Source organism: Lepidochelys olivacea (assembly GCF_965140295.1).
Source record: "Lepidochelys olivacea isolate rLepOli2 genome assembly, chromosome: 8".
Lineage (NCBI taxonomy): Eukaryota > Metazoa > Chordata > Testudines > Cheloniidae > Lepidochelys > Lepidochelys olivacea.
In genome coordinates this window covers 66,097,633-66,116,491 of record NC_140418.1, presented here as the reverse complement: position 1 = coordinate 66,116,491, position 18,859 = coordinate 66,097,633, and the positions used below count along the sequence as shown (strand labels likewise).

The 18,859-nt window shown below is 43.5% G+C and overlaps 1 protein-coding gene across 5 annotated transcripts in view; it reads left to right on the top strand.

Moving 5' to 3' along the window:
* DDX59 (DEAD-box helicase 59) overlaps positions 1-18,859 on the top strand; it is a 58,863-nt gene that overhangs the window by 27,439 nt on the left and 12,565 nt on the right. For 2 of the 5 annotated variants that reach the window (XM_084637451.1, XM_084637447.1), the window contains exons 1-2: positions 10,084-10,251; positions 15,918-16,759. In XM_084637451.1, coding sequence (XP_084493577.1) covers positions 15,929-16,759 — 831 coding nt within the window. In that variant the 5' untranslated portion in view covers positions 10,084-10,251; positions 15,918-15,928. Of the gene's footprint in view, positions 1-10,082; positions 10,385-15,917; positions 16,760-18,859 lie in introns of those variants that run through there. The other 3 variants (XM_084637448.1, XM_084637449.1, XM_084637450.1) reach the window with 3 other exon arrangements.

Sequence of the window (18,859 nt, the reverse complement as noted above, 5' to 3'; positions counted from 1 at the left end):
CCTGGTCTCAGGAAGCTGGACGGAGCTTCATAATTAAAGAATTGTAGACATGTAGGACTGAAGGGAACATGAGAGGCCATCTAGTCCAGCCCCTGCACTTAGACCATCCCTGACAGGTGTTTGTCTAACCTGTTCTTCAAAACCTTCAGTGATGGAAATTCCACAACCTCACTTGGAAACCTGTTCCAGAGCTTAACAAGCCTTGTAGTAGAAAGGTTTTCCTAACATCTAACCTAAATCTCTATTGCTGCTGACTGAGCCAGATACTTCTTGTCCTACTTTCAGTAGACATGGAGATCAATCGATCACCTTCCACTTTATAACATCCCTTAATGTAATTGAAGACTGTTATCAGGTGCTCCCCTCAGTCGTCTTTTCTCAAAACTAAACATACACAGGATTTTTAAGCTTTCCTCATAGGTCAGGTTTTCTAAACCTTTTATCATTTTTGTTGCTCTCCTCTGGACTTTCTCCCGTTTGTCTGCATCTTTCTTAAAGTGTGACACCCAAAACTGGACATAGTAGCCCAGTTAAGGCTTTACCAGTGCTGAGTACAGCGGGACCGTTACCTCCTGTGTGATATATATGACACTCCACCCCAAAATGATATTAGCCTTGTTTGCAACTGCATCACGTTGTTGCCTCATGTTCAATTTGTGATCCACTCTAACTCCCAAATCCTCTTCTGTAGTACTACCACCTAGCCAATTATTTCCCATTTTGTATTTTTTTGCCTTTATTTTTTTCGTTACTAACTATAGCACTTCGTGCTTGTCTTTATTGAATTTCATGTTGCTGATTTCAGACCTTTCCAATTTATCAATTTACCATTTTGAATTCTAATCCTGCCCTTCAAAGTGTTTGCAACCCTTTCCATCTTGGTGTCATCTGCAAATTTTATAAGCATACTGTGCACTCCATTATCCAACGCATTAATGGAAATATTGAATAGTACCAGACCCAGGACAGACCTTGTGGGTCCCCACCAGATTCATCCTCCCAGTTTGACAGCAAACCAATGTTAATTACTTTTTTAATATGGTTTTTCAACCCGGGATTTGTGCACTCATCTTACAGTAATTTCACCTAGACCACATTTCTGTAGTTTGCTTGTGAGGATGTCATAGGGGACTGTGTCAAAAGACTTACTAAAATCAAGATATATCTGCTTCTTTCACTCTACTCCACTAGGCCAGTAACCCTGTCATAAAGGGAAATTAGGTGGTCTAGCATGATTTGTTCTTGACAGATTCATGTTGGATATTACTTATAACCCTATTATCTTCTAGGTGCTTACAAATTGATTGCTTAATAATGTGTTCCAGTATCTTTCCAGGTGTTGCAGTTAGGCTGGCTGATCTGTAATTCCCTGGGTTCTCTTAGTATCTGTGTGTAAAAAGGGGACCAATGTTTGCTCTTCTGTCCTCTGGGATCTCACCCATCCTCCATGAATTCCCAAAGATAATTGACAGGTTTCAGAGTAGCAGCCGTGTTAGTCTGTATTCGCAAAAAGAAAAGGAGAACTTGTGGCACCTTAGAGACTAACAAATTTATTTGAGCAGAAGCTTTTGTGAGCTACAGCTCACTTCATCGGATGCTAATGCTTCTGATAGCGCTGCAGCTAGTTCCTTAAGTAACCTAGGGTGAATTTCATCAGGCCTTGATGACTTGAATACATCTAACTTATCTTACTCTTTAACCTGTTCTTTCTTTGCTCTAATTTATCTTTTAAATTATGTTAATATTTGTTAATATTATGTTAAGCATCTGGTCACAATTAATCTTTTTAGTGAAGACTGAAGCAAAATAGGCCTTAAGCACTTTAGTCTTCTTGATTTTGTCTGTTATTAGCGATCCTTCCTGATTTAGTAATGATTCCACATATTCCTGTAACTTTCTCTCGCTCCAAATGTATTTACAGAACAACTTCTTACAGCCATTTATGTCCCATGCTAGGTGTAATTCATTTTGTGCCTTACCTTTTCTGATTTTTTCCCATACTTGTTTATCAGTTTGTCCATGTTTCCACTTTTTCTAGGATTCCTTTTTGATTTTCACTAAAGAGAGGCCACATTGGCCTCTTACCTTTCTTCCTACCTTTCCTTTATGTTGGGCTAGTTTGCTATTGTGCCTTTAATGTTGTCACTTTGAGAAACTGCCAGCTTTCCTGAGCAAATTTTTCCCTTAGATTTTCTTACCAGGGATCCTACCTCCAGTTCTTTGATTTGTTAAAGTGTTTTGTTTTGTTTTTTAATTGTTGTCTTTACTCTGCTGCTTCCTTTCTTCAGAATCATGAAATGTATCATTTCATGATCACTCTTATGCAAATTGCTTTCTACCTATGGATTCACCACCAATTCCTCCTTATTGGTCAGAATAAAGTTTAAAATGGCTGTGCCTGGTTACTTTCTCCACCTTGTGAAAGAACAAATGGTCGCCAACACATTTGAAGAATTATTTGAGATTTTTACTTCCTTACTTCCCGTAGAGTTTTGCCAAATTTGGAGTTACCCAAGTACAAAACAATCCAATATAATCTCCTGCCCTTCTGTAGTAGAATTTTTAATAGAGTGAAATTTTACCATAGGATTTCACTGTTTTCATGTTGTTAGAACTTGTGCACTGGAAAGTGTCTGAGTTTATTCCAAACAGGATCAATTATAAAAAGTGGTAATACAATTAGGTAGGGGACAATTCCCCAAATTAATATAATTTCTACATGAATTCATTCAAATTTGACTGCTTCCTCTCTTTGTACACACATGTAATTTGAATATTGGATAACAAAAATAACAAGATATCAGAAAATGTAGTTACATATGTGATTAAAACAGATAAAAGCAAACAGACCATATCTAAAAAAAAATAGAATGCCAAACTATATTGGAAATATCCAGCTGTCCATTTTTTGTGAGATACTCCCACTGCCTTCTTCATACTCTCCCCTCGTCCAAATGTTTTAATTGAGATATGAAGGGTGGGGCTTTACTCAGAAGAGAAGCAGTTCTGTACTGCAGGGCTGTTAGCCCAGCAAGAAGGGAAAACCCAGCTAATTCAAAATGCCTACGTGGAACCCACTCCCTTCAATAGAATTTTTAATGTGATGGAAATGCAGTTGAGGGGTCCCTGTTCTCCATCTGTTATTCAGGATATTTGGTGGAGGGGGGCCATTGGTTGTTCCCAAAAGATGAGCAGTTCTGCACTGTGTAGTTCTTGGCCTGGTGAACGCAGCTGTAGCCTCTCATACTCTTTCTCCCAACACCTCTGTTTCTGTAGACGGAAAAGCAGAGGGAGCAGCAGCTACTAGGGTCTTATCATAGTGTGGAAAAGATAGCCTTCAGTGTGACTTGTTATAGATTTAATTCTTCAAAATGGAGATTAGCATTTTACCTGGATGATTCTTTGTGAGAATCTGGGGCCTGAGCCAAAGCTCATTGAAGACAATGGAAAGACCCCTGTTGACTTTGATAGGCTTTTGATCATGTCCCTATTCAGGGAAGTTTTAAGTAGCTGAAGAGACTAGTAGATCTTTGTGGGTTGGTTAAGATGTCTTCCACAACTCAACAAGGAAGACAACGTCATGCTTTGCATGATGTACCATTTTAACTTAAGTTATTGGTAGTTATAGTAAGATCTTAACATGTTGCTATTAGACAGAAAAAAACAGTTATAATTCAGTTATAATTCAGTATCCACTCTTTCTCAAAAAGTAAATTTGCCACATTCTTAGATTCTATATTCCTAGATATATTGTCTTTATAATTTGTGTACAAAATAATATCTGCAGTTATCTAATGTCAATGGAGTTAGTAGCCTTTAAAGAGAGAACCACAGGATAAAGCTGATGTTTGCTCTTTTTGGAGCTCACAAATTCTATATAATACAGAAAAATGTATTATTTTTTGTTGTTTGCAAAAAAGATATGGCCACTTTTTTTATATCTATGAATGCTTCTGTCAAGGGGTAGGTACAGGACGTCACAGGGTGTCAGACTGTGGGGGTTATCAAAATGGCTATTTGGTTTTAGCTGGGGACTGTACACGATGGCTAAAACCTCTCCAGCACATTATCAACGATCTACAACCTATCCTGGAAAACGATCCCGCACTCTCGCAGACCTTGGGAGGCAGGCCAGTCCTCGCTTACAGACAGCCCCTCAACCTGAAGCAAATACTCACCAGCAACTACACACCACACCACAGAAACACTAACCCAGAAACCAATCTCTGTAGCAAACCTCGTTGCCTACTCTGTCCCCATATCTACTCTAGCGACACCATCAGAGGACCCAGCCACATCAGCCACACCATCAGAGGCTCATTCACCTGCACATCTACTAAAGTTATATATGCCATTATGTGCCAGCAGTGCCCCTCTGCCATGTATATTGACCAAACCGGACAGTCCCTACGTAAAAGAATAAATGGACACAAATCGGACATCAGGAATGGTAACGGAGAACACTTCTTTTTTCCTGGACATTCTATAACAGATTTGAAAGTAGCTATACTTGAACAAAAAAACTTCAGAACAGACTTCAAAGAGAAACAGCAGAACTAAAATTCATTTGCAAATTTAACACCATTAATTTGGGCTTGAATAGGGACTGGGAGTGGCTGGCTCATTACAAAAGCAGCTTTGCCTCTCCTGGAATTGACATCTCCTCATCTATTATTGGGAGTGGACTACATCCACCCGAATCAAATTGGCCCTGTCAACACTGGTTCTCCACTTGTAAGGAAACTCCCTTCTCTTCATGTGCCAGTATATTTATGTCTGCATCTGTAATTTTCACTCTATGCATCTGAAGAAGTGGGGTTTTTACCCACAAAAGCTTATGCTCAAATAAATCTGTTACTCTTTAAGGTGCCACCGGGCTCCTTGTTGTTTTTTTTAGCATATTGTGGTCACTAGTGAAAACAAATAATAAAATAGTAGTAGGGCAAAAAAGTGTTTTTCCCTCCCTCCTAATGATTTCATGTTCATCCTAAGTGTAAATGTGATATATCCCCAGTTCTGTGTGAATTCTGCTATGCATCATGTTACCCTACAAATTCTAGTTAGAAATTATATAGTTCATAAATTCTGGTATAGACACAGAGGAAACAATTAGGTATATGGATTCATGGTTTCTCATCTTCCTTCTACAGGCAGTAAAAAAGTTTTCAGCTCAGGAAAGATGAACAATTATGACTTCATAATCAAATCTAACATTCTAATATTGAACAATTTAAAACAGGTTTTTAGATAATTAAGCATGCTGTGAGAGCTAGGGGTATTTTACAGTTCCTTTTCGGATTAGTAATATAATCCCCCAGATTGGTCTCTGAGTACTCAGTTTCTTTTAGTCTCTAACTAGATTGAATAATATCTCTAACAAAGCTTATTAAAATGTTTAGATTTGAAATATTTCTGTAACCTGCTTTTATCTCTTGATGTAGTATATCACTGTGAGGGAAAAGTATGAACTCATCTACTAATTCATTAAACACTGAAGAAAAGAAAGCTGCTAAATGGATAAAGATATAGTTCTAGGCAGGATTTTTGATGGGGGAATCTCAATGTGTGCTATTATGTTGCATTTATAACTAACAAATGATGATCAAAAATGTCAAATCTAATCAAAGGACACTCATTACAAATGCATTAGTGTTCTCATGGAACAGCGTACAATACAGAGTCAAAAATGGAAAGGCATGCAACCAAAAATGAATCATTGCATAATATAAGAAGAATAGAAATACCCACTGATTAAATTATTCTTTCCATAGAAAGACACATATTAGACAAAGAAATTTCCTGTACTTTGCAGCTCAGAACAGCAAGATAATGTTGTGTGACAACAAAAACATATAATTTCTTTATCCTGTAGACAAGCAGTCAACAAGTCGATCCTGTAGCCTCTGACAGTCAATTGCGATCTCCGGCCACTAAAAGTCTGGTGGCACAGCGGGGCTAAGCAGGCTCCCTGCCTGTCCTGGCCCTGCGCTGTGCCCGGAAGCAGCCAGCATGCCCCAAGGCCCCTGGGGGTGGAGAGGCAGGGGTCCCTGCATGCTGCTCCTGCCTGCAAGCACCACCTCTGCAGCTCCCATTGGCTGGGAATGGGAAACTGTAACCAATGGGAGCTGCGGGGCTGCTGCCTGCAGAGAGGGGCAGCATGCAGAGCCATGTGCACCCCCCAGGGGCCACAGGGACATGATGGCCGCTTCTGGGAGTGGTGTGGGGCAGGGACGGGCAGAGAGCCTCCCTTAGCCCCACTGCACTGCTGATCAGGAGCCACCTGAGGTGAGTGCCACCCAGCGGGAGCCCGCACCCTAGCCCTGAGCCCCCTCCCGGAGCCAGCACTCAGTACCTCCTACCCCAGCCCTGAGCCTCCTCCTAGAGCCTGCACCCTGAACCCCCTCGTGCCCCCCAAACCTCCTGTCCCAGCCCTGAGCTCCCTTCTGGAGCTAGCACCATGTACCCCCTCCTGCCTGCCAACATTCTGCCACAGCTGAGAGCCCCCTCCTGCAACCCCACCCCCTGCCCAGCCAGGAGCTCCCTCCCACACTCCAAACCCCTCAGCCCCAGTCCAGAGCTTGCACCCCCTCCTGCATCCTAATCCCCTGCCCCAGCCCGGTGAAACTGAGGGAGGGAGAGCGAGCGACAGAGGAGAGGTGCATGTGAGTGGGGTGGGGCCTCGGGAGTAGGGCAGGGTAGATCCTAGGTTGCGCTTAAATTCAAAAAGTGATAGTGTGCATAAAAAGGGTGGAGACCACTGCTATAGACAGTATTATTCAAGCTTCTGAGTTTGAACCGAAAACTATCATTGACATCCAAAGACTCAACAACAAAGAATGCTGCTGCTGTTATATTGGATTTGTTCAAAGCTCAGTTTTCTGTAAAACAGTTATCAAACTCAGTCCTATGATATATTTGGCAATTTTCATGTTAGATGCTGTGATACATATTTTACTCTAGACTAGGAGCCATTATAATTGTTATCATGCCCTTCCTTTCCCTTTTCAAAGTCTATTACTGTTTTGACACCGGTACAGTGATCAAAGATCACCACTGTGTTTATGTCTCCCATTAGGATCTACAAGCATGATTCTCAGTCCTTATGAATTTCACAGATGCACAGCCTTTGTATTTCAGTGCCCCACACTCTGTCTGTGTTCTGGAAAGGTGCATTCCTCAGCATTACAGGACAACTGCAGAGATCCTAGAATTCTGAAAAGTGAAATATTTGAAAATTCTGTGAACTAGTAAACATTCTAAGTAAATCCTGGAAGAAACAAGAAACTTGAATTTGTTCATGAAGCATAATTTTGGACTCAATAATTTGAGTAAAAAAATATACTGGGCCATTACATTTTCAAGTCTGAAGTTCTGCCAAGATATTCAATTACAGAATATTTTTGTGGTCTTCCATACCATGATCATATGCACAGTTTGAGTGGATTGTCCTACTTCTACAGTGATAAGGTTCTTAGCTGTGAACGTTATCTATTGTAGTACACATGATTTCTAGTCTAATTTTGTAGTCATTTTATTATGTTCATTATACAATATTTGGTATCTTTGAAAATACATTTAAACAAAAAAACACAGGTGTGTTGTGTCCAAATATAGGAAATCTGAGCCAAGGGTTTCTGCATCAGTTAAAAAACATAACACATACACATCATGGTTATCCCACATTGTTACATTTTCTATTCCAAGACTTAGTCATCATAAAGGCACAGTTGTTGTGGCTATAGAACAGACAAATTCAACAATTCTTGTATTAATGAGTTCATCCTGAATACACTGTGGGCAACATATTCCCCCATTCTTCCCTCCAAATATAACAATCAACAGAATAGCCTTCTAAATATGCAGGTCACTGGTCATGTCAGCATGACCTCCCAGCTGACGAGAGTTGCTGGATCACCAGAAAATTAGTAGCAATAGGAAGTGGCCAGCATCTCCAATTACTTTGGTGAATTTCTGAGGTCAGCAGCAATAGGTACCAGGAACAGCTGTCCAATGAAGCTGATTATAGAGCCACCAAATGATATGCAAATCACAGCTATAGCTTGTTAGACTCTGTAGTTTAGTTTTGGTGCAGATTGGGACCAACAGATAAAATAATTTTAACTGGAGGAAGTTTCAGCTAGCCTCTTGCCAAACACAAAACGTTTGCAATATTGAATGTAGCAACAATGGTAGAGCCTTGCCTGTTGCAGTAAAGATATATATCTGTATATGCAGATTTCTGTAGAAAATGGGGATGCAGGTGTAGCAGATCCTAACCTGTTTTTTCTTAACCAATGTCTGTTTCTGATTTGCTTTTTCTAATATTATAGCCTCTTGGATTAAAAAGAAACTCCCAAATTTGAGGGAGAATTTTTATGAATGGATACTAAGAAAATTTGTTAATCTCCAATTTTGTAGTGGTCTGTTAACATAGAAAGCTGAAATACTGTATAATAGGCTTAGGCAGTTCCTGACCCCTTTAACAGAATGTCACTGCACCAGGCTGTTGTAGCATGGCATCAAAACTTGACTACTGCATCTTCAAATGACTCTACTGAGCTCAGGACCACAAGGATCTTCCAAATCCAATTAATGAAAGAGGAAAAGCTCTTCCTGGGAGAATTTATATTCTAAAAGTCTAATATAATTAACTATGCATGGATTGGATTACTGCATTCAGGGAGGGCACTGCAGAAAAAGATGCAGAATTGCTGAAACTAGATGGCAAGAAATGGTAGCAGAGCTTTTGATAATAATTCATAAGAACAACCATACTGGGTCAGACCTGTAGTCCATCTAGCCCAGTATGCTGTCTTCCAGTAGTGGCTAATGCCAGATGCTTCAGAGGGAATGAACAGAATGGGCAATCATTGAGTGATCCATCCCATCATCCACCCCCAGCTTCTGGCAATCAGAGAAGAGGGATACACCAGGGCATGGAGTTGTACCTCTGACCATTTGAGCAAATAGCCATTGATGGACCTATGCTCTTATCTATGAACCTATGAACTTATCTAATTGCTTTTTGAACTCCCTTATAGTTTTGGCCTTCATAGGTTGACTCTGTTGTGTGAAGAAGTACTTCTGTTTGTTTTAAACCTGATGCTTATTAATTTCATTGGGTGCTCCTTGTTCTTGTGTTATGTGAGGGGGTAAATAACACTTCCTTATTCTCTTTTTCCACACAATTCACAATTTTATAGATCTCTATCATATCTTCTCTTTGTCATCTCTTTTCCAAGATGAAAATTGATAGAAAATACCATATCGCATATATACCACGTGTCATCTAGGTACACCCCCATTGTATTTATTCAGTGACAAACTCACTTGGGAGCATACAGCTACCTGGTTATCCATACTCCATTTTTTTCTATTCCATTGTTTCCCCCTCAGCAAAGGCATGCGTTTCTCACTGAGGAGTGCATGCACATGCCATGTGTGAAATTTCAGTCCCATTTAAATTATTCCAGAGGAAAGAAGAAGAAAAAAAAAAAAAGCACCCCCCCACCCTTGTTTTTGAAACCCTGCAAAACAGTAATTAAGCATCAGCGAAATGTTGTAGAAAAGATGGAGGCCCAGGAGAAATTTCAGGCACAAGAAAGCTTTTCTATAGAAAGTTGTAAGGGCCTGTGAGGAAGGGCTGAGACTGCAGGAGCTGCCTCCTCCGCTGTAACTGCAGCTCTGCTGTACAACCGCCACCTGTCCGTCCACTCTCCTTTCCCCTCCTGGGCCGTGTGCTGCAATGGAGCCCGCTGTCTCTGTTTAATCGCCTTGCTGGGGTATTTTTGGGACGGGGACCGCGGCGTTGGGCGTCGCCGTCTCCCGTTCCCTAAGCGCTCTGCTTTTCGACATTTGATTCTTGCATGTCCCTCCCGGGGCTTTTCAACAGAACCCCCCGTACATTGGCCTCTCTTCGCTTTGCTGCCTGCTCCGCCGCCCCCCTCTGTCCTCAGGCCCTGTCAGGTTCTCCCTCCTCTCCCGCCGCCCTAGTCGATATCGTCCCTCTCCATCCCCATTCTCTCCTTTCCCGCCCACGTCACCCTACTCCTCACCCCCTGCCCCCGCCCTCTGTGATTCGCGGCTCCGGCGCATGCACTCTGGTTGCCGTCCCCGCGCGCACCGCCGGGGTGGGGACTGAGAGGCCGCCTGGCTTGGTCGCTGGCCGCTGGATTTTCTCGCTGCTTGTGGTGTCGCCATTTTCTACGGGAAGGTCGGGCCGGTGTCGAGGCGCATGGCAGGGAGGTACCAGTAAGTTACGTTACCCAGCAACTCCTCGCCCCAGGGGCGCGCTGGCCCCAAAGCAGGGGCGCCGGCGGGGCTGTGGGTCCCGTCTGCAGCGAGGCAGGCGGCGGGGAGCTGCGCAGCGCCGGGGGACGGGCCGGTGAGTGTCTGCACCGGGCAGCCCAAGCCCTGCAGCAGGGGGTCCCCTGGGCGGGGGCTGCATCCACCTTGCCGTGGGGAGCGCTATGAACGAGACCCTGCGCCGGTGGGCTCTGGAGAGGCGGGATGGCTGAGCGCGCTCAGACCCCTCCTGTGTCCCCGGGGAGAACGTAGGGGCTGGGCTGAGGCCTTGGCCACCCTAGCCGGGGTTTGCCCCATGGCTACGCAGCAAGTGAGCGCTTCTGCCAGACTGGTTCCGCTCCCTGGCCAGAGTAGTGGTTCGGCAGGGGCCTTCTTTGCCATTGTCACGGCACCTGCACTAGGGCTTTTGCCGGTATAGAAATGTCTCAAAAAGACAACCGCACCCCATAAGTGATGTTATCTAGACAGGCGAGTTACTAGTGTAGATCAAGCCCCAGTTTCTAGCTGCGCTGCCCCACCATCTCCTGTCCAGAACCGTGTCTCCACAGCAAACAACTTCTGTTGGCATAGCTAGGCCAGGGGTGTGATCCCTGGTTGACATAGGTATGCTGTCATAAGCCCCACGGTAGGTTTATTTTGGAGTGTGTGGGGTACGGGATGGTTGGCAAAAGCTCGGTTTTACCAATTTGTTGCCTGTGTGAGGAGCACTTTGTCATTATAGTTTAGGATCCTTCCAAATTCACTGTCCATTTTGGTCAAGATCACTGCCAGGGATTTTTTAAATTAGTCAATTTCATGTTTTCAGATATTTACACTTGAAATTTCAGTGTTGTAACTTTTGGGGTCCTGACCTAAAAGGCCGTCAGGGTGGGATGGTTGCAAGGCTATATTGTGTGTGTGCGTGCAGGGGTGGGGGATGTCATGGGATTGCCACCCTTACTTCTTCCCTGCTGCTGACAGTGTGCTGCCTTCAGTATAGGGCAGCCAGAGAGGAAGGCTGCTGGCCAGGCACCCAGCTCTAAAGCCAGTGCCTCCACCAGCAGAAGTGAGGGTCACAGGGTATGGGCTGTGTGTATGCGTTTTCCTGGAAGTTTGCTGCCCAAGAAGGGGGCTGACAGCTGGAGGTGCAACCTCTGTGCACTGGAAGGTGTGTGTGACAGCTGGCACCGCGGCCTCTCTACGGGGTGGTGTGTGTGACAGCTGGAGCCGCGGCCTCTCCACGGGGTGTGTGTGTGACAGCTGGAGCGGCAGCATCTCTGTGCGCGGTAGTAACAGCTGGAGCTGCCCAACCTTCTTCCACCCCGGGGAGATCCCAGAGGTGGGTCTGACCCACTCTGGGAGCAGCACCTGAAGGGGAAGAGTAAGTCTCATGCCTCCACATCCCCAGCTGGGAACAGGGGCTTGTCTACACCAGCCCCCAGATCAGCGGGCAGTGATTGATCCAGCAGGGTTCAATTTATCGCGTCGATGCGATAAATCGATCGCTGAGCACTCTCCAGTCAACTCCGGTACTCCACCAGAACAAGAAGCACAAGCGGAGTCGACGAGAGAGTGTCAACTGTAGACTTACCACGGTGAAGACACCGCAGTAAGTAGATCGAAGAACATCGACTTCAGCTACGCTATTCGCATAGCTGAAGTTGCGTATCTTAGATTGACCCTGTGCGGTGGTGTAGACAAGCCCTGGAGTCCTGCACAGGTTAGGAGCGCCCAGCTGCATGCCAGATTTCACGGGGGAGATCAGATTTCACAGTTTATGATGTGTTTTTTCACTGCCATGAATTTGGTAGGGCCCTAATTATACGATACCTTTAGGGGCAAAGCACCCCTCGTGTAGACATGGCCCAAGTCTATGTCTTCATTTGCATTTTTAGTTGTGTTTTAACACAGCTTGATTAATAACACAATTGTAAATTCTAATGTAGACAGGACAGCCTGGTGTTAAACATCACTAGCAACAAATGTTTGTGATGTGGAACATACTTGCTGCAAGTACTCAAAAATAATGAGTAAGGCCCCAAAAATATATGAGATTAATAAAAAAGAATGCAAATTTTATTATTTTTCCTAGTCTTCTGGGTGGGCATGTTTAGGGTTTACGTTTTTAAGCTCCTCACTGTTGTGCACAGCTGGGAGATGCAGTTTGAGTGGGGAGTCCAGCCCTTAGAGGAGAATGTAGATATGAGGAAACTGAACTACAGCTCCCAGAGGCACCACAGCAGGAGTATGTTTGGATTTTTGGATTTTTTTATATGTTTATTTTTTTGACAAAAAATTTAAAGTTTCTACAGAAAGCAGACACTTCATGAAAAATGTCATTGGGTTGAAAATCCAACTTTCAACTGAGAAACAATTTTGACTGAAAAATTTTGACCAGTGTTATATACCATTATAAACTACTGCAAATATCAGTGCACTCCTTGGATATTATCGTAATGCTGTTCTAAAGGAATCTTACAGTGGGAAAGAAGGGTTTGTTTAAATGTGAGTAAATATCTAGTAATCATGAGTTCTGATTCACTGAATGATTGACCTTTCTACTTAAACTATCGGTGCATACATTTCCCTATATGTAAAATTCAGATAATAGTGTTTTGCTTTATGTAGGTATTGTAAGGTTTACTTAATGTTTTGAAAGTGCTTTGAAATATGTGGACAAAAGGGTCTACATATATGTAAAATATTTTTACAATAAGAAAATATTATGTTATAAAAGGAGTGCGGAGAGAATAGAATCGTAGGACTGGAAGGGTTGAGAGGTCTTCTAGTCCAGTCCCCTACACCCAAGGCAAGACTAAGTATTACCTAGACCATCCCTGGCAGGTGTTTGTCTAATCTGCTCTTAGAAATCTCCAATGACAGAGATTCTACAACCTGCCTAGGCAATTTATGCCAGTGCTTAACTACCCAGACAGATAGGAAGTTTTTCCTAAAGTCCAGCCTAAACCATCCTTGCTGCAATTTAAGCCCATTGCTTCTTGTCCTATCCTCTGAGGTTAAGGAGAACAGTTTTTCTCCCTCCTCCTTGTAATGACCTTTTATGTCCTTGAAAAATCTTTTCATGTCCTCTCTGTTTTCTCTTCTCCAGACTAAACATATCTATATTTTTCAGTCTTTCCTCATAGGACATATTTTCTAGACCTTTAATCATTTTTGTTGCTCTTCTCTGGACTTCCTCCAATTTGTCCACATCTTTCCTGAAATGTGGTGCCCAGACTGGACACAATGTTCCAGCTGAGGCCTAATCAGCGCAGAGTAGAGTGGAAGAATTACTTCAGTGGTTCTCAAACTGTTGCACTGGTGACCCCTTTCACGTAGTAAGCCTCCGTGTGCGACCCCCCTTTTAAATTAAAAACACTTCTTTACGTATTTAACACCATTATAAATGCTGGAGGAAAAGTGGGGTTTGGGGTGGAGGCTGACAGTTTGCAACCCCCCCTCCCATGTAATAACCTCATGACCCGCTGAGGGGTCCCGACCCCCAGTTTGAGAACTCCTGAATTACTACTTGTCTTGCTTATAACACTCCTGCCTAATACATCCCAGAATGATGTTTGCTTTTTTTTTTTTTGGCAACAGTATTACACTGTTGACTCATATTTAGCTTGTGATGCACTATGATTCCTAGATCCCTTTCCGCGGTACTCCTTCCTAGGCATTCATCTCCCACTTTATATGTGTGCAACTGATTGTTCCTTCCTAAGTGGAGTACTTTGCTGAACGCCCGCTGCCGGTCTGGGGTCCCAGCCCTGCCCACATAGAGTGGGTACCTGCCTTCTTCCTGGTTCTAGCCATTCTCTTCCTCTCTCTGCACTGAGATGAGGGCGAGAGTGCGCTGAGAACAGGGCTGGGGGTGAAGGAGTAGGCTGGGGGTTAGGGTGCAGGGTCTGGCCAGGAGCTAGAATGAGGGAGGGGGCTCAGGGTTGGGTGTGGTTTGGTGTGGAGCGCTTACCTGGGCAGCTCCCATTTGGTGCGAGGGGTGCAGGTGGGAATGTGTGTGTGGGGTGTGTGTGTGCAAGAGCCCCAATTTGGTGCTCAGGGTGGGGGTGGGGATGTGGGGGGTGCAAAAGTCAGGGCATGGGGTGTGGGGGGCTGGGTATGTGTGGGGGGTGCAGGAGTCAGGGCAGGGGGCTGGGTATGTGTGTGGGTGCCGGAGTCTGGGCTGGGGTTGGGGGGGGGGTTCAGAAGTCAGGGCAGAGGGCTGGGGTATGTAAAGGGAGTGCATGGGTCAGGGCGGTGGGCTGGGGTCGTGGAGGTGCTCCCAGCCCCCTGCCCTGAGTGACTCACGGCAGGGGGCTGGAGGGGATATGCCGATTCCACCCCCTTCCCCAAAGTCCCTGGGGTTCTGGCTGCCAGCCCCTTGCCAGCCGGCGTCCCGGCCACAGGCCCCACTCAGCCCGCTGCCGGCCCAGGTGAATGGAACCCCAAGCCTGCAGTGGGCTGAGAAGGCCCGCGTTGTAAGATCAGCATTTTAATTTAATTTTAAATGAAGTTTCTTAAACATTTTGAAAACCTTGTTTACATACGACAACAGTTTAGTTATATTATATATAGACTTATAGAGAGAGACCTTCTAAAAAACGTTAAAATGTATTATTGGCACGTGAAACCTTAAATTAAAGTGAATAAATGAAGACTTGGCACACAACTTCTAAAAGGTTGCCGACCTGTGGTATAAACATTTTCAATATTGTTTAGAGAAAAGGAAGATACTGTCATTGTGTGTGGGTCCCAACAGTCTTGAGCTGTGCTGTATGAACCAAAACCTCTGTTAATTAACTCCTAGGTACTTCTGAATGTTGATTCAGTCTCTTGCCTTGAAAACACATTTCACTGTTTGTAATGTTTCATGGTAAAAATAAACCATGACAATTATTATTAATCATGTTTATTATAGTGGAGCCTAAGGGCCAACCGAGAGTGGGGTCCCACTGTACTATACAAAGTCTCCTCTGAAGAGCATACAATCTACATAGACGAGACAGACCCGAAATAGACAAAGGTGGGGGAAGAGGTATAATAAACGGCGTGAACAATGTGAATATATATATATATATATATACACACACACACACATACACATCTTTTGAGTGGATTTACTTAGAATGGGATAAGCTAAATGGAAAGAAAAGGGAGGTGGGAGACAGGCCAGGCCTCAAGAGCGTAAGAGGCCCAGGTGTTGAGTGAAACTGAGGTGAACAGACTAGGAAGGAAGGTGACAGAGAGGGTTGGAGCAAACAGCCAATCAGCACAGGGCAGAGAAAGTCCAGTCAATACTGCAGAAAATTCACTGATTGTCTAAAAGTCCATGCTTTGGCTGCTACTTCTACTGGCTGGAATCTTGGGTTGGCTGCTCTCTGCACTTTTTCTCCAAGGTCACATGGTGGGGTAGGCACCCCTGGAGTTGGGGTCAGTGGTCTCCCCTCCACACTTCTGTGTGCTGTGGGAGGGGTGACTCTGGCTGGACCCTATTTTACCCCTTGCTTCCTTGCTGCAGTGCAATAGTCCCTGCTTTGGCTACCAGCTGGAGTCTCTGGCTGGCTCCTCTCTGCAGCTTTTCCCCAAGGCCACATTAAAATACCTTCTAATAATTGTAATTATTTTCTTCACAGAATATTGAAGCATGTTTGTTCCAAGGTCTCTTAAAGTGAAGAGGAATGCTGATGATGACCTAAGCTGTACAGCAAAAATAAAAAAGTTGTCTTCTGGAGAACCCTCATTAGTGGAGGCCACAGACTTCAGAGATGTCAAGCCAGCTATAAAAGACGCTTCTGCTTCAGGATGTAATTTATATAAAGCAGTACAAGAATGTACAGAGCGACACACTTTTCCAGATTCAGACTTCCCCTTTGCTGATGAATCTTTGGGAAGTGACAACCAAAATGTTGATGAAGACAGCTCCTCTGTAGACGAACCCATTAAATCTTTCAGCAAATTCCAGCGCTGGGCAGAACCTGGAGAACCTATATGTGTTGTTTGTGGTCGTTATGGTGAATATATTTGTGATAAAACAGATGAAGATGTTTGTAGTTTAGAATGTAAAGCCAAACATCTTTTACAAGCTAAAGAAAAGGAAGAAGGGTTAAACTCTGACAGTCTTGTGAAAGTAGAATCAAAACCAGAAACTCTTTTGCCTGTCACGCTTTATACTTATAAAGAACATTCCTTTATTTTAAGCCTGCAAGATGACCAGATCAAGAACCTTAAATTACAGTTAGGTATTGTTGTCCAGGGCGAAGGAGTTACAAGACCTATTATAGAGTTTGAACACTGTGGTTTTCCTGAAACTTTAAACTATAATTTAAAGAATTCAGGCTATGAAGTTCCAACCCCTGTCCAGATGCAGATGATTCCTGTTGGACTTTTGGGAAGGGATATCGTGGCCAGTGCAGACACGGGCTCAGGAAAAACTGCAGCCTTCCTGCTTCCAGTTATTATTAAAGCCTTAGAAGAGGTAATTAAAGTTTAGGGAGGTAATTAAAGTTTACGTATATATTCAGAAAGAGGTGAGAAGCTTAATGAGTCCAGAGTTCTTAATATAATTAAGAATGGCAGTGATTTTGTATTGAAGCTCATTAGTTTATTTTTTTTAAAGAGCTTTTCCCCTTAATACTATGAATATTTTCTAGTTGGGTGGGCAGGAAATATAGTCTCTTAATTGACATTATTGTACTTGCAGTTTCATTTTGTTCACAAAAAGTGACCTATTGAAAGGACACTTTTGGTGTTTTTTCTCCCAGTAATTATGTAGTTTTCCCAGTAACTTAGGAGTTAGTTGCTAATGTTCCAGCATGCATCATTCTGTGACATCACAAATACTATGAGGGCTGTAAAGACATTCCTGGTATTCATGTGATTTCACAGATGAATTCAGGCTGTGATGTCTTCAGCCAACCAGCAAATATCCAGAGGAATTCAGAGGGTAAAATAATTTTTAAAGGGTAGGTAAAACTTATTTCTGTGCTGACTGCTCCCCACAACCTCATCAAAAGGGGCCCATCAGTGCATATTTTAATACTTAACTTCAATACCATTTGAAGTAAGGAAAAAGAAACTAACATGAATGCTTACATTTCATAGTGCAAGTTTTCAAGCAATGGGTGATCTTGCATACTATTCTGTACTTCAGTTTCAGGATACAGTTTGGTGACTTTTCAGTCCAGATTCTCATTTGAACATTGAAATTTTTTTTGGTGGGTTTAAATCAAAGTGTCTCTAATTTAGGAGGGTCTACCCCATCCCCCTTTTAATACACTATGGCTTATTTATATCCTGGTGACATCTGAAAAACTTTAGTTTGTCTCTATAACTTGTTAATTTTTAGGATAATAATTATTGGTTATTATGGGTGGGAGGGAAATAGCTTTACTTTTCCAAGTAATTAGTGGCAGTTTAGGATGATCCAAAATACAGTAGAATCACTATAGTTCTTTGAGTAGTATCCTTATGGGTGCTCCACTTCAGCGGCGCATGTGCCTCTCAATCAAAGATTTTCAGTTAGTAATGTGCTTTCATGTGCGTTATGCCTCCTTGTGTTGGACACTAAGTCCATATAGGTGAGTATGAACAAACTGCCCTTCAGTTCCTTCTCAACCGCCTCAGCCTGAGAGGGAGCCTTAGTGTGTCTGTCTCGAGCATGCTTCGTCTTTTCTATTTTTCTATAGTTGATTGATTAATTAGTATAGTTATAGTTAGTTAAGAAGTGAGAGGATTATTTTTCTCCTCTCCCCCCCGACAGTCACAGGGAAGATTCTTATTATTATCAAGGGTGATGGAGGGGCATGTAGGGTTGGTTCCAACTTCCATATGGGCTCCCTTAGTGGCCAGACTGGGACCCCTAGGATGCTTCTTGGCAGCAATTTGCCAGACCACCTATACTGCTCATAGGGAGGCTAGAGTTGCACAGCTCTCCTCCCCAATGAGCTCCCTCCCCACACACAAAGAGATGTTTGAAGACCAGGAAACCAGGGCGGATAAAGAGGCCACCCCTCAAACACTTATTTCATCCTCTTCTCTGGATGAAGTGGTTATGCCTCCACCACCATCCATTGCCAGAGATTTTCAGCAATTTCAAGAAGTCATAAAGTGGGTAGCAAATTTCTCTTGAAGTCAAGGATTCACAGCACAAACTGTTGGATATCCTATCGTCCGCAACAACCTCCAGGGTGGTGTTACCCATTAACGAGATACTCCTACATCCATCTAAGACTGTATGGCAGACACCTTCCACTGTTCGGACCACATCTAAACAGGCAGATAACCCCTTAAGGATTCTGACCTTTTGTGCTCCCCTGCTCCACCTAACTCCCTGGTGGTGATGTGTGGGGAGTAAATGAGCATGATAGACGGTACTTCTCTAAGTCTACCCTGTAAGACAAAGACACTGGATCTCTGGAAAAAAGAGCAGTGGCAGCAGTGGCGACTTACCCCTGACAAGAAGCAATTGTAGTTTTTCCATATCTCGATGACTGATTACTTAAGGGCAGCTCCTATGAAGCAGTGCTGTCTTCCACTCAGACAGCCCTTGTTCTGTCCCATGTTAACCCCTGCAGTT